The following is a 17,098-nucleotide window of genomic DNA, read 5'->3' as shown; positions in this document are numbered from 1 at the left end:
GTCGTGATAGGCTGAGAAGTATCCCTCACGATGTACAATAAATATGATTAATTAATTAATCATATTTAATAAATTAGAGAATTTATATAAATAATGATAAAATAGTTTTATTATTATTTATTTCTACTACCGGCTTAATATTGAACCTACAGGATCACACCATAAAAAGAGAATGATTTAATGGTGGAGGAATTAATTAATAATGGCTGATAATTATTTATTTATGAAATAAATAATTAATTGGCAAATTGAATAATTGATTAAATGAGATTTAATTGATTATAAATTAATAAAGAAAAGTTCTTAATATTATTAATTAAGAATTTAATTTTTGGAAATTAAATCAAGAGAGAGAATTATTTCTAAAGTGTTTAGAAAAAGGATTAATAATTAAAAGGTGTTTTAATTATTAATGAGAATAATAAATGGGTTAATAATAATAATATTTTATGGGAAAATTTCAGCTAATAATTTTGCCTATAAATATACTATTATAAACCCTATTTTTGATTCTAACCCCAAACCCAAAAAGTTTTTAGAAAAACCTAATTCTCTTCACCTCCTCCTCCTCCTTAACGTCGTTTTCTTGGTGGATACCAGTGGAGTGCTTCACGTTTGAGGAGCAGCTGCTAAGGATCTCCGATCGTTGCTTTTGGATCACATATTAAAGGTTAGTAATCGATCCATATGTTTTTACCACGATTTATATATTTTTATTTGGATTTTGTATGTGTAAAAGTGTTTTACCATGCCTCCGCTCCGACTAAAATCCAACAATGGTATCAGAGCTTAGGTTGTATGCATATAGATCTGTGGTAAAAATTTCAGAGTTTTATGTGCTTGTATGAATTAATTATAATTTTTACAAGTTATATTATGGATTAATTTTGTCTGATGAGAAATCGTTTCTCATAATAATTTTGAATGTTGATCTGGGTTCTACAAGTGTTGTAGATCGTCTGGGTATTTTTTTCATAATTTTATGATGTATAGATTATTTATTATGAATTTTTGAAGTTGTTGTAATTAAATTCGTAATTAAATAATCATATATATATATATATAAATTGTAAGTATGTATATATATTTGTACATCTGTTGCATCTGCTGCTTGTCTGACTAATGCACGGAAGAAAAGACAGAAAAAGAACAGGTACAGCAGAAAGAATGTCAGGCTCGTTTTCTGTGCAGAAGCAACGGCGGCTGCTGCAGGCGCGTGTGGCGCACGCGCGCGCGAAGGGGTTTCGCGCATTCCGGGAATGCGTTACACCCTGTGGCGCATTCACGGAATGCGTTACACCTTTTAATGGCTTAAAAGGCTTGTAACGCATCACCGGAATGCGTTACAGGGCTTGTAACGCGTTTCTGTAATGCGTTACAGCCCGTCTGTTATTTTTAAATTTGATTTCTGGGAGTTTCATAACTCCGTTTTAGGTGTGCAATATATCGTTGGATTCGTTTTTCCGAGACGGATCTAATGGATTGATCAAATTTTAGTTTATATAAAAGTTTTGAACTGTTTATATTTCCGAAAGTGTTTTAAAGCTGTTTTTAACTGTTTTAACTGTTTTTAAATGCTTCATGTGATACATAGAGATGTATAATGCTTAGACTAATATGCTAGATGATGTAAAATGTCTACCTTGATGTTTATTCATGTTTATATATGTGATATATGCTTAGTTTATCATGCGATGATAGATTCAGGTGAACTTAAATGAACATAAGGCGTTTGTTAGACAACCTAGTATAGTGAAAGTGTTTCATAATCTTAATAATAATATTATGAATACAATCATGAGATTCTTGTGTTTATGAAACACGAAATTGAATATGAATTTTCGATATGAGAGAAAGAATGATTCTGTCAACAACAGATTTCTATCTGTAAGAAAGGGTTATTAAGTGACGCCTCTTGACAATGCTCCACCCGATCTGGGAATCATCTGATTGTTGATTATTGATTTGAAATATTTAATTTAAAAGGAAGAATTTCTTTATAATATGATTATGATTGTAACATAATATAATCCCTCTAAAATTAAATAATATCAAGTAGTAATTGGCCAATGATACAACGGGCTTGTGTCGGTCATAGCCTTCCAACATGATAGAAAAGTAGTTCTTATTTTTGAATCATTATCGGTTCGTGCTACAGCCGAGGGCTTTGATTTCGAAATAAGAAATACTTGTCTATTACATAGAGATGTGTACATTGAATAAGAATCTAAAGGTCGGTACGTGCCACAGTCGTGGGCCTTTGGGGACTGATTCAACTGTACGGAATGTTGGGTTAGACTTGACTTAGAATATTGAGTTTGTCGTGCCACAGCCGAGACTCAATTATTCAAGAGGCTAAAGTTTGATTAGGGAATAACATAAGATGTAATTGACAAGAGTTGTCTGCCTATTGAACATTACATGGCGGTTCGTGCTACAGGCGGGGTTGTGTAATGGAATGTAGGATCCCTATTCCCACTAGCATTATGAATGCTTAATTTTTCACGTAGGGGGTTGAATAAATTAGATAAACTAGTGGGAGCCACTTATGAATAAAGACCCGATTCATATAGTGTTTTTAAAATGAAATTGAATATTTGTTAAGTGTTGTTATGTGTTTATCATTTACAGATATACAATATACATTATGTCTTCTGCACTATCACTCAGGAGCATACTGGATGCTCACAAGTTGACTGGTCCTAATTATGCTGACTAGCTTCGAAACTTGAGAATTGTTCTCAGGATTGAGAAGCTGGAATACGTGATTGACTCACCTAAGCCTACTGAACCTGCTAGTGATGCACATAATGATGAACATGTTGTGTATCGTAAGTGGGTAGATGATGCAAATGTTGCTCAATGCATCATGCTAGCTTCCATGAACATTGAGCTACAGAAGCAACATGAGCATATGGATACTCACACTATCCTCATGCATCTACAAGAGTTGTATGATGTGGCAGGGAGGACAGCTCGATATGAGATATCGAAGGAGCTGTTTGGTTGTAGGATGTCTGAGGGATCATCTGTGAATGACCATGTACTTAAGATGATCAATTTAATTGAACGTCTTAGACAACTTCGTTTTGCCATGGATGGGGAGCTGAGCCAAGACTTGGTCTTGCAATCGCTTCCGAGTTTGTTCTCGCAGTTTGTTGTGAACTTTCACATGAATAAGTTGGATGTCAGCCTGCCTGAGCTCCACAATATGTTGAAGACTGCGGAATCGAATTTTCCCCCTAAGAAGAGTTCTGTTCTTCTAATTGGTGAAGGTTCCAATCCTAAGAAAAGGAAGAGAAACCCTTCCAAGAAGAAGAAAGTAGGTGAGAAAACGACGGTTCCACCAAAAGCTGAAGACCCCAAGAGCAAAGTTGTTTGCTTTCACTGTAACAAGGCGGGGCAGTGGAAGAGGAACTGCAAGGTATACCTTGCAGAATTGAAGAAGAAGAAGGGTAGTGAGACTACCGCTTCTGATTCAGGTATTTTCATGATAGAAGTGAATATGTCATTAAATCAAATTTCTACTTGGGTATTAGATACCGCCTGTGGTTCTCATATCTGCAATTTGTTGCAGGGACTAAGGAGAAGTAGGACTCTTGAGGAAGATGAGGTGATTCTACTGATGGGAAATAGAGCAAGAGTTGCTGCTGAAGATGTAGAATCATTTCATTTACATATGCCTACGGGCAAGACTATTGTTTTTTAAATAATTGTTATTTTGTTCCCTCGATTGTGAGGAATATTATTCCCATGTTAGACTTGGATGGATTTTCATTTATTATTGAGAATAATGAATGTTCTATTCTTAGAGATAATATTCTTTATGGACATGGTACTTTAAACAATGGTCTGTATAAATGTGACATAATTTACTTCAGATTGAACAAACTAATAAAAGAAAAGGGATGATGAAAATCTCACTTCATTGTGGCACTGCAGTCTCCATTTAGTAGACATGGAGAGAGGGTTGCAAATTTGCGAGGAATGGTACACACAGATGTATGTGGACCAATGTCTACGCAAGCCATGGGTGGATTTTCATACTTCATTACTTTCATGGATAATAGATCTAGATTCGGATATGTGTTTGATGAAACACAAGTCTGAAGCCTTTGAAAAGTTCAAAGAGTATAAGTATGAAGTGGAGAAACAAACCAAACATAGTATTATAATTCTTCGATTAGATCGAGGTGGTGAATACTTGAATGGAGAGTTTCTGGATTATCTCAAAGTAAATGGTATAGTCTCCCAGTGGACGCCTCCAGATTGGTATCTGAAAGGAGAAATCGAACTTTGTTAGACATAGTTCGGTCCATGATGAGCTATGCAAATCTTCCAGTATTCCTATAGAGTTACGCATTGGAAACCTCAACATATTTACTGAATAAGGTGCTTTCCAAATCTGTTCCTCAAACTCCGTATGAGATATGGAAAGAAAGGAAACCGAGTCTTAAACACGTTAAGATTTGGGGATGTCCAGCTTATGTCAAGTAAGTTGACCCAGATAAGCTGGAATATCGATCCGTAAAATGTAGTTTTGTGGGATATCCTAAAGAGACTTTAGGGTATTATTTTTACACCGATCATCGGGTGTTTGTCTCCAGACATGCTACCTTCTTGGAAAAGGAGTTTATCCTTGAAGGAAATAGTGGGAGCAAAATTGAACTTGATGAAGTTCAAGAAGCACAAACTACTACGGATCAAGTGGAAACACCTGTTCTGACTGAACAACCTTCTGTGGATCAGCCCATTCGTAGGTCAGGGAGAGTGTCTCCCCAACCTGAGAGGTAATATGGCTTTGTCATTGAGAATGACAATGAGTTGTCGATCATTGATGATGACGACCCTGTGACCTATAATGAGGCTATGAGTAGTGTTGACTCAGAGAAATGGCATAGTGCCATGAAATCCAGAATGAAATCTATGTATACGAGATACAAAAGAATGATTATAGCAGATGGCCAGGTGGAGACCTTTAAGGCCAGGCTTTTGGGAAAAGGATTCAAACAAAGGCAATGGATTGACTTTGATGAAACTTTTTACCTGTAGCCCTGTTAAAATCAGTTCAGATTTTGCTTGCGATTGCTGCTTACTACGACTATGAGATCTGGCAATTAGCCAAATGGTTTTCTTTCCAAGAGAAATGAAAACCTAGTGTGTAAGCTACTGCGAACCATATGTGGTTTAAAGGAAGCTTCTCGTAGATGGAACATCTATTTTGATGAGACAATCAAAGAGTTTGGTTTTATAAAAAACGTAGATGAACCATGTGTCTACAAAAGGGTTAGTGGGAGCGCGATAACATTTCTTGTGTTGTATTGAATTAGAGTTGACACACATAACAACATAGCAGACCCACTCACAAAGCTACTTTATGAAAGTCACTTTGATCGTCATAAAGACAAGATGTGTATTAGATACCAGAGTGATTGGCTTTAGTACAAGTGGGAAATTGAAAGGAATATGTCCTAAGTCCAATCATGTATTAGGATTTAGGAATAACTTCTTATGTAATCTATTTTGATTTCATTGATATTAATAAAAGACTTGTTTTATTTTTATTACGGGCTCTATCTATTTAAGTGTTTAAATAAGATATACCATAGTTTAGAGTAAAGTTTTTTATGGATTATGATGAGATCATAATAGTGAGACCTAAAAGATGATAACTCTAAACTTAAATAGTTCCTGATCATAGGATTACTAACTGGTAATTAATAATCCGCAAAGATCGGTACATACTATGCTTGCTTCATTATGAAGGATGTCTGTTCTCATAGACATTTGTGTGGTGACACTATAGCTAGTATGTAGGTGCTTATTATAGAATAAGTTCACTGAACATGACTCGCACAGCTGAACAACTGATGGAGTTCACTCACGTGTCAGTAGTTGTTCACATAGTGATAGTTGTACAAGTATCCTTAGACTTGAGGTCATCATAGTCATCTTGTGTACACTGAACTATGCTTTGGTTTAGTTCTTAGTCTCCAGGGACAATTATTAGGGCTCTACTGGGTATAGGAATTTGTACACGAAGATAGTGTATGATCAATAAAGGATCTACCCCTTCCAGTGAAGGAAGCGAATGTTCAAGGCTGATCCACTTATGCTCGTTCAGGAATCTCTGGCCAGAGTGAATGAAATTAGAAAGGAGTTTCTAATTTGCATAGAACTAAGCATAGTAAATGGTAAGCAAGTGATTAGATTAGATAGGCTTGACACGAGATCCATGCCTTGTATTTAATCGGGACATTGTAGGGTAGAAGGAGTTTATTGTACGGTAACTATTCACTGAATAGGTTCTTGGTATTCTAAGCAGTGATTTCATATTATCCGGATAGTCGCGATATGCTGAGAAGTATCCCTCACGATGTAGAATAAATATGATTAATTAATTAATCATATTTAATAAATTAGAGAATTTATATAAATAATGATAAAATAGTTTTATTATTATTTATTTCTACTACCGGCTTAATATTGAACCTACAGGGTCACACCATAAAAAGAGAATGATTTAATGGTGGAGGAATTAATTAATAATGACTGATAATTATTTATTTATGAAATAAATAATTAATTTGCAAATTTAATAATTGATTGAATGAGATTTAATTGATTATAAATTAATTAAGAAAAGTTCTTAATATTATTAATTAAGAATTTAATTTTTGGAAATTAAATCAAGAGAGAGAATTATTTTTAAAGTGTTTATAAAAAGGATTAATAATTAAAAGGTGTTTTAATTATTAATGAGAATAATAAATGGGTTAATAATAATAATATTTTATGGGAAAATTTCAGCTGAAAATTTTGCCTATAAATATACTATTATAAACCCTATTTTTGATTCTAACCCCAAACCCAAAAAGGTTTTAGAAAAACCTAATTCTATCCACCTCCTCCTCCTCCTTAACGTCGTTTTCTTGGTGGATACCGGTGGAGTGCTTCACGTTTGAGGAGCAGCTGCTAAGGATCTCCGATCGTTGCTTTTGGATCGCATATTAAAGGTTAGTAATCGATCCATATGTTTTTACCACGATTTATATGTTTTTATTTGGATTTTGTATGTGTAAAAGTGTTTTACCATGCCTCCGCTGCGACTAAAATCCAACAAGGAGATGCAGGTGTATCTTCACCTTCCAACGGTGATAGTTTTCTTTGTCCAGAAATGGAATCTTTACTCCAACATCTTTTCTGCTCATCTTATTAGTTGTTGTGATCTTTAAACTCTAAGTTCTTCAAGAGCTTGCTCTGATACCAATTATTATTCCCAAACAATCTAAACAAGAATTACAGAAGGGGGATTGAATAGAATTCTGGCTTCTTTTCAATTTTAAGAATTGTTCTTCTACAAATAAATAACTATGTCTGATTTTGCAATAGTGCGGAATAAAAGTAAAGTAGAAATCAAAACATAAAGCATTTAAATACAAGTATATAAAAACTTTTTGGTGGATTGAACTTTTCCACCAGAGATATATATTGAGTAGAGAACTCTGTGTTACAAAATGTGCACAGCTGCTTACAAGTATGAACAACAAGAACTGAGAAATTCTTTTCAGATTTTGCTTTATCTATTTCTCAGGTAATTGCTTACTTTCTTAGATCCAATTCAACTTGCTACATTTGGTTTATATATCACCAAGTTACATGATAAAAAGACAAGATAATAAGACAAACTATATCTAGTCTAACTTCATGCTACTACATTTCTCTTTCCAGCATCTTTGAATGTCATCTGTTTAGCATGGAAATAGAAATGCTTCTTTGTTCTCTAAATCCTTCAAACAGGCTGCCACATTCCATTTGCATACAACCAACGCATGTGACTGTCAAGTCACTATCAACTGCTCTTTTGAATTTGAACATCCGTTGAAGCTTCATTGAATCATCCGTTGAAACTGTGGTTGATCATCCGTTGATACTTTGTAGATCATCCGTTGAAGCTTTATCTGAGCATCCGTTGAAGATTTATGAATCATCCGTTGAGACTATCTTCTTGACAGTTAACTCTATTTCATATATACAAGTTTACAAGGCATCAACTATTTACAATTAACCAACCTATCTTGCATATCAATCTAGCAGTCAACATGACTTAAATGTTCCTCAAAGATCTAGTTCACTAAGTTATTTAAGTATGCAGAAATGTGCTGCTTATCTTATTGTACATAAGCTACTCTTTCAACGGATGTTGAAATTATGATCATCCATTGAAAGCTACAAAATCACTTAATTAAAATCTACTTAGTGTTTTGTTCAAGTTATCATTAAGTACACAACATTTTCCTAACATCTGTCAACTACTTTCACTGGAATGAATATATTTCACTGAATGTATGTGCTTTTTTTACTTTCCCCTATCCAGTAAATTTATATTTATTTAAAATTATCAGAATAGTCCTAATGCAATCTGATTTGGTATATTTATTATTATTCTCGTATAATGTGAATCATTTTGTCTAGACATCAGATTTATGGAAGCTGCAAATAGGATGGGCGTGAATGCTGCTTGTTGCCTTGTGATAGAAGATTCCTTGTAAGCTTTTTCTTTTCACACCTTTTAATAAAGAAATACTGTGATCACAAGCTTATTAGTTTTGTACTGCTCAAAGTAATCTCATAGTTTATTATATAGATACAACCTTATTGTTAGTGTTATTTTAGGTGATCAACTCTCTTATATTCTAGAATTATTGTGTTGTGTTGTTGATGAACTCAATCCTTTGACTACATTAGTATAGACAAGTTGATCCACTATAGTTGAACCACATTAGAGTTCCTACTTCTATATGTCTGAAATATTTTTTAGGCACCACTTTGAGTTCTTTTTCTATATAGTAGCATGTCATATATCTCTGATTACAGGGATATTCAGAACATTTTTATCTGGATAAATAATGCGGCTTATTGGCTTGGTTGTGCTTTTCCCCTATTTTTATCATAGAAGCATACCCCAGTCATTAATTTTGTAATAGAAGATATATAATGCAGGCTGTGCAACATGGTTTCATGGGAATAGATTTATTTGCCTAACGGTAACACCAATGCAGTGGAAGATGCTATAGAAACTGAGAGGGCTTATGACTTTTTTATTGGCTGGTTAGTCACAAATCACATCTAATTTTGTAATTACCTTGCATTATTGCATTAGAAATTCTATTTATTTTCAGGATATTGAGTAATTCATGCTTGAAGCAAAGATACGTTTTTGTGTTATGCCTAGTCTTGATTTCAGGTTTCTAAATCCCTTGGTTTATGGTTGATTATCCTGATATAATGAGAAGATTATTGGGACAAGAATTCCAACCTTCACCAAACTAAAGTCTAGATTAGTGAAGAGCTCATTTGACTTCCCAGGGATGAACCATTATAAAACAATACAGGTAGAGGACATGTCCCCCAGTCTCAAAATAGATTTCAGGGACTTCACAACGGATATGGCACTAAACTTAATACGTATGCGAATTATACAAAAATAGCTGCGAGTGCCATTGTCTAAAGCAAATTGTAATATTTACAAAGCCAAATGTACCTTGAATTATATTAGTTATATTTTTTAGGTGATTTTATATTTTTTCCCTATGCTATATAATCAGATTCTTGGTGCTGACAATCTTACTGTATTTTTATTGCAATGAATGACATGAATGTTCCACAAGGTCTAGTAAGGGGTGAAATTGACTTCTTTAACATTACCTTTTCATTGGTTATTTTTAATGTTGTCAATAAAAATGTTTAATTATTTATTCAACACAGATGTCTTTAAATTCAACAGGTCTGAGAGAGCTTTAGGAGCATTTTAAGATTTACGGGAACCATCCTATATACATCTATGAAAATGGTATCTCTCTCACACATATCATTTAATCGATCTCTCCTATAATGTGCATAGAACTTGAGCTATGAGATTGTTTAGTCTGTGATAAATTACTAGTGCATGATATAGAACATGTTCATAAAATATTTCAGCTTTTGGAGATATGCCATAATCCGAAGTAAGAGGTATTCCTCTTATCCAATGCCAAGAAAAACCAAACCATGTTATATTTTTTTTTGTTAATTGATCTAGTACTTGAAGCTACATGCTTCTTGCTTATGTAGGTCAAAGTACAACCCGTAATGGTACACTACACGATATTACCAAGGGTACAATATATTCAAAGTTACACTGGCAGTTTGCTTGATGCAATCAGGTATGCATACTCAGAAAACCATGTTAGTATGTTTATATCTAAGCCAAATGGTTTTTTTTTCTTGTATGCTTTATATGATGAATTATATATCCTCATCTTGTAAAGTTGGGCTTAATAATGATGTCGTCTTTATCTTATAATGTCTGATATGATGTTTTTTGTCTTCGATCTGTGTGCTCTTATTATAATGTTGAATGGCTGAAGGAATGGGTCGAATACAAGAGGGTACATATGGTCCTTCAAGTGTGTCTTCGATTTAATTGATGGTATTTAGCAGATTTTACAAGCGGAAGAGCTTCTTGTACATATACTTTGATTTTTTTTGTTGGAGTCCCTGGTTTGATGGTTATAGATCATATTAACTTCAATCTGTGTACGATTATGATTTGATTAGAAGATGTATTGCTTTAGTACACGTTCTTCATTTAAAAAAATTAGAGAAAACTAGCATAAATAAGGTGAATAATAAGCCAGATAGCTAATAGACTTAAGATTATTACCTAAAAATGATACAGTAGCTATGGTTTGTGGGATTCAGATATGGACGTGACCTTATATTGGCCTTACACTGGTCAAGCGAATGATGCTACTATACATATTCTGAGAAATATACACGAATCCAACTATTTGTGATATTTTATGCTGGGTGATTTTATTTTAGGATACACGTGCCATCTTCGAAAATTTTGCTGAACGAATACACGAATCCAACTTTCCCTTGGCTTTTCTTTACCGAATGTCATCTGCAGGTACAAAAAGTTGACACGTCAATTGTTGGGTTTTTAATAGGACTTTTGTGATAAAAATCTTGTTATGTGAATTCAGATATACACATTATTCAATGATACACTTTGTCGCTTAAAGTATACATTACAAATGTAAAACAAGTATTCTGGAATCTCCTTTGGAATCTCCTTTTTACCCTGGATGCTTTAACGAAGATACAAAATTAATAGCTAATACATTTAGAAGTAGGATGATATAAATTATCAAAGGTTTTATAGAAAACCTACCTGTAATATTTCCATGGAGGACACTGTTAACTAGTTTGGTCATCGTTTACGTGGTTTTTATAGTTTTTGCATTTGCACATTATATTAAATTTCTAATACATGTATATGCAGTGTGCATGTGTTACTCGCAATTGTCATGTTTTACTGCTGACATTAAGCATGTACGTACTGATAAATTGTATTACATTTAGGTTTCTTGAATACATGGCTGGAAATTAAAATCTGGTAATAGTGCAATGAGAGATCCCGAGTTAGGAGATGATCATCCTGGAAAATATAGGTACAGTTTTGTAAAACTTTTAATTATGTTTCTATGCTTTAAATTCTCTTTCAGATTTTATAAATTATTGTACATTAATGGGTAGGAGTAAAAGATCAGTCCTACAAAGATATTGAGCAGAAAAAGTTTCAGTTCAAAAACAAGCATGAAAAATAGCCCCAATATGAGCCCTAGGAGAAACATGAGCCGAAGTCGAAGTGTTAGTGAAAGCCCTCAGCGTGGCACTCGTAGAAGCAGTAGTTCTAGCTGAAGTCCTATTAGAAGTAAAAGTAGTTGTGATATGTGTTAGGGGTGTGAGTAGTTGATGTTGGCCTAGTTTGGATGTAAGTAGTAGTATGGTTTGGAGTTGACACAGTTTTTTAGTAGTATGGTTTGGATATTAAGACTATTATGTATGATAACTTTGACGTTTTGTTGCTAATGGGATTGTTCTTTAAATTAAGCATATATTTCAAAAAATTTAAAATTAATGGTTACATTTGCCCCTATTCTAGTGTATTATATGATTATATATAGTGCTACATTAAATATGCTAGTGTTGCTTAATTATAAAAAAAATTGTGTTATAATAGATAATACAGACTATTACGATAGGTTATATGGGACCCAAAAGTGGATCCCACTTATGCAATCTTGATCAACCTAATGTATCACTCATTTTGTGTTACATTTGGGCATTTTAGTGTTACATTAGTTGTCTATTGTAACATTTCTTCTTTGTTACAATAGATCACTGAAGTGTTACATTAGGGTGTCTATTGTAATGCTCGTATATGTAACTCCCCCTGGTATTATAATAGACCTAATGTAATTTTTTTGGGCCTATTGTAACAGCATTTAGGCATTACAATAGCCCACTTATGGCGTAATGGGCGGTTACCGCCTCGCAGTTCGCCGTATCAATATAGTAATGCTTTAACCTCTGACCATTAATCTTGAATGCTTGGTCCGGATGCTTATCAAAAATCTCCACTGCACCATGTGAAAACACAGTCTTGACTATGAACGGACCAGACCACCTTGACTTAAGCTTTTCTGGAAAAAATCTGAGACAAGAATTGAAAAGTAGGACTTGCTGACCAGGCACAAATGACTTGTGCACTAACCTCCTATCATGCCATCTCTTGACCTTCTCCTTGTATAACTTGTTGTTCTCATAAGCCTATAGATGAAACTCATTGAGTTCATTAATTTGAAGCATTCTCTTTTCTCCAGCAGCCGACATGTCAAGATTTAGGTTCTTCAAATCCTAGTACGCTTTATGTTCTAACTCAGGAGGCAGATGACACGCCTTACCATACACCAACTGGAAAGGAGACATTCCTAGAGGATTCTTGAATGCTGTTTTGTAGGCCCACATAGCTTCATCTAGCTTCAAGACCAATCCTTCCTTGATGGACTCACAACCTTCTCCAAGATTCGCTCGATCTCTCGATTAGAAACTTCAACATGTCCATTAGTTTGAGGATGAGAAGCTGTGGCAACACGATGATTCACACGATACCTTTCCATTAATGCAGTAAATTTGTGATTGCAGAAATGCGATCCCTCGTCACCGATTTTTACCCTTGGAGTATCAAAACACGTGAATATGGGCTTATGAAGAAAATTTATCACCATTTAGACACACATAATCCACTGCCAGAAGAATATATTGATTGTTGCACGACGAGATAAATGGTCCCATGAAGTCTATTCCCCACACATCAAAAATCTCAACTTCCAGAAGTACATTAAGAGGCATCTCTTCTCTCTTGGACATATTTCCAACCCGTTGACAGCGAACACATCTCAACACGAACTGATGAGAATATTTAAACAAAGTTGGCCAGAAAAATCCCGCCTGAAGGATACGGGTAATTGTCTTCTCTCCACCATAATGGCCACCATATGCAGTGGCGTAACATTCTCGCAAAATACCGTCTGTTTCAATATACGGAATACACCTCTTAATTATCTGATCTACCCCTTGTCTGAATAAGAATGGCTCATCCCATCGATACCACTTCACTTCATGTAAAAACTCCTTCCTTTGAGCATAAGAAAATTCTGAGGGAATAACATTACTCACAAGATAGTTCACAATATCTGCAAACCATGGCTCTTCTTCTTGCACCCAAAAAGTTGCTCATCAGGAAAAGTTTCATTGATTAACATGTTAACTTATGAAGTTTTACCTTGATCTTCTAAACGTGATAGATGATCCGCTACCTGGTTTTCTGTACCTTTCCTGTCTTTGATTTCCAACTCGAATTCCTGAAGCAAGAGAATCCATCGAATCAACTTAGGTTTTGAATCTTTCTTTAAGACCAGATATCTAATAGCAGCCTAATCAGTGTTAACCGTCACTTTTGTCCCAAGCAAGTAAGATCTGAATTTCTCGAACACGTAGACAATTGCCAAAATCTCCTTCTCCGTAGTAGTGTAATTCAGCTGAGCACCATTAAGGGTTTTACTACAATAGTAAACCACATGGAAAATGTTCTTCTTTTACTGAACAAGAACATCTCCAACTGCAAAGTCACTAGCATCACACATCTTCTCGAAGAGATCATCCCAATCAGGTGCAGTAATAACAGGTGCTGTAGTCAAACTCTTTTTCAAAGTCTCAAAAACAGCTAAACATTCTTCATCGAACTTGAAGGGAACATCCTTCTCCAACAAATTGCACAAGGGTTTAGAGATTTTGGAGAAGTCTTTAATGAATCGCCGATAAAAACCCGCATGACCAAGAAAACTGCAGATTCCTTTAACTGAGATTGGTGGAGGAAGATTTTCAATAACGCCCACCTTTTCCTTATCCACTTCCAGCCCTTTGCTAGATACCATATGCCCAAGAATGATTCCCTGTTGCACCATGAAGTGACATTTTTCCCAGTTAAGCACCAGATTGGTCTCCACACACCTTTTCAGCATTAAGCCCAGATTATGAAAACATTCATCATAAGAAGACCCGAAAATAGAAAAGTCATCCATGAACACCTCCATATTAATACCAATCATGTCAGAGAATATGGCCATCATGCATCTCTGAAAAGTAGCATGTGCTTTACAGAGCCCGAAAGAAACTCGATGAAAGCGAAAGTGCCAAAAGCACAAGTAAAAATGGTCTTCTCCTGATCTTCACGGGCAATGCAAATCTGATTATAGCCTAAAGTACCCATCCAGAAGACAATAATACTCATGACCAGCCAACCTTTCAAGCATTTGATCGATGAATGGAAGCAGAAAATGATCCTTCATGGTGTCTTTATTTAGCTTCCGATAATCCATACATACTCCCCACCCTGTGACTGTCCGAGTAGGGAAAGCTCATTCTTCTCATTAGCCACAACTGTAATGCCTCCTTTTTTGGGCACACACTGCACCAGGCTCACCCACGAACTATCTGAAATAGGATAGATGATCAATGCATCCATCCATTTAAGAATTTTTTTCTTCACCACCTCTTTCATGATAGGATTGAGCCTTCCATGATATTCAATTATAGGTTTACTTCCTTCCTCATGCAGAATTTTATGTATACAATAAGAAGGGCTGATTCCCTTGATATCTGCTATAGTCCACCCGATTGCTGATTTAAACTCTCTCAGAATTCACAAGAGCTTGTCTTCATCACTACCTGAAAGGTTAGATGCAATAATAACAGGTAAAGTAGATACTTCACCTAAAAAAGCATACCCAAAATGATCAGGCAGTAATTTGAGCTCAAGTGAGGGAGCTTCTTCAATAGATGGTTTAAGACGCTCCTGAGAAATATTCAGCTCTACTAATCCAATAGACTCGAATGGCAAATCCAACTTCCTCTTCCACGGAGATGCATTGAAAAACTGAAGTTGTTCTACCCCTTCTTCGTCTTCACTATCGGGTTCCCCTGTTAAGGCTCTCTCTAAGGTATATGACCTTAGCAATTGATCAAGCTCCGAATTCACTACAGAGTCCACCAACTCTACTTTATAGCACTCTTCTTCATCTGTAGGGAATTTCATTGCATTGAAGATATTAAAAGTGACATCCTGATCCAGAACCCTCATTGTTAAGTTCTCCCTTTTACACATCGATCAAAGTTTGACCTATAGCTAAGAATGGTCTTCCCAAGATGATAGGAATCTTTTTTCCTCCTAAAAGTCTAGGATGACAAAATCAGCAGGAAAGATGAGTTTATCCACCTTAACCAAGACATCCTCCACTATACCTCGCGGATAAGTGATGGACCGATCAGCCAGTTGTAAGGACATATTTGTAGGTTTTGGATCAGGCAGACCAAGTTTCTTGAAGACAAAAAATGACATCGGATTGATGCTAGCTCCCAAGTCACACAAACACTTGTTGAAAGTGAACTTGCTTATGGTACATGGTATCATGAAGCTTCCTGGATCTTTAAGTTTATGAGGAACTTTCTATTGCAACACCGCACTGCACTCTTCCGTTAGAGCAACGGTTTTCAACTCCTCAAGCTTCAACTTCCGAGATTGAATACCCTTCATGAACTTAGCATAGCTCGGAATCTACTCTAGAGCTTCCGTAAAAGGTATGTTAATATGCAATTTCTTGAAAACCTCCAGAAACTTGGTAAATTGCTTGTCGAACTTCGGCTTCTGAAGTCTTTTGGGATATGGGGGAGGCGGATAGACCTGTGTGTCACCTGTATTCTGCTCAGGAGTAGTGTGTTCAACCAAATTTTTCTTCATTTCTGCTTCGCCATCCTTCTAATCAGCTGTATCATCAACGTTTACAATTTATGGTACAGGGGCAGGCGCGGGCGCCCCTGTGTGGAGGGCGGGCGCGCTTGGCTTCTGCCAAAAATTTCCAGCTTCTGATTTTGATGGTTAGAGACCTTTCCAGACCTTAAGGTGATTGCTTTCTACTGTTCTTTGACTTTCCTCTTGCCTGGGTTAACTTCTGTATCACTAGGAAGAGTTCCTTGTGGTCGATTCAGCAGCGTATTATCAAATTTTCCTATTTGATTCCATAAAGTTTTAATCAAAACCGCTTGGCTTTTACACATTAGCCTCAATTCCTATAATTCAGATTTTTTATTAGTAGATTGACCGGCACTTCCATGAGATTGTTATTGCATTACCGGTGGCTGAAATTGTTGCCTTGGTGTATACTGTTCTTGAAAACCAGGAGGGTTGAATGGCTGGGCTCCAAACTGCTGATAAGGCTGTTGTGGATGTTGCATACCATTCTGATTATTGCTCTAGCTGAAATTAGGATGGTTTCTATTATTAGGATGATAAGTGGTAGAAACTAGTTGCCGTGGTCTCTGAAAATTGCTCACAAACTGTGTCGACTTAATAGATATAGCACATTGATCCGTCGCATGTGTACCTGTACAAAGAATCCATTTTCATAGTCAACGCATTTAGCTGAGCCGCTATAGCTGTAGCGGTATCAACCTCCAGAATTTCTGCTACCTTGCCTTATGGTAGTCTCTGAGTTGGGTTTTGATATCAGTAGCAACCATCATTTCAATTAGCTCATATGCTTCCTCATAGCTCTTGGCCCATAAAGCTCCACCTGATGTTGCATCGCGCATGGGTCTTGAATGTGCTCCCAAACCATTATAGAAGCAATTGATTACCATCCAGTCAGGC

At 35.7% G+C, this 17,098-nt stretch overlaps 1 protein-coding gene across 1 annotated transcript; it reads right to left on the bottom strand.

Moving 5' to 3' along the window:
• Positions 1-12,342: 12,342 nt before the first annotated feature.
• LOC141695749 (uncharacterized) lies at positions 12,343-13,010 on the bottom strand. Its single transcript, XM_074499970.1, has 2 exons — positions 12,906-13,010; positions 12,343-12,660 (listed from the first exon to the last, which is right to left on the bottom strand). Exons 1-2 carry the CDS (start codon positions 13,008-13,010, stop codon positions 12,343-12,345), a joined length of 423 nt encoding a protein of 140 aa, XP_074356071.1.
• Positions 13,011-17,098: the final 4,088 nt, after the last annotated feature.

Source organism: Apium graveolens, chromosome 11 (assembly GCF_009905375.1).
Source record: "Apium graveolens cultivar Ventura chromosome 11, ASM990537v1, whole genome shotgun sequence".
NCBI lineage: Eukaryota > Viridiplantae > Streptophyta > Magnoliopsida > Apiales > Apiaceae > Apium > Apium graveolens.
This window is presented reverse-complemented; position numbering and strand designations above follow the sequence as displayed.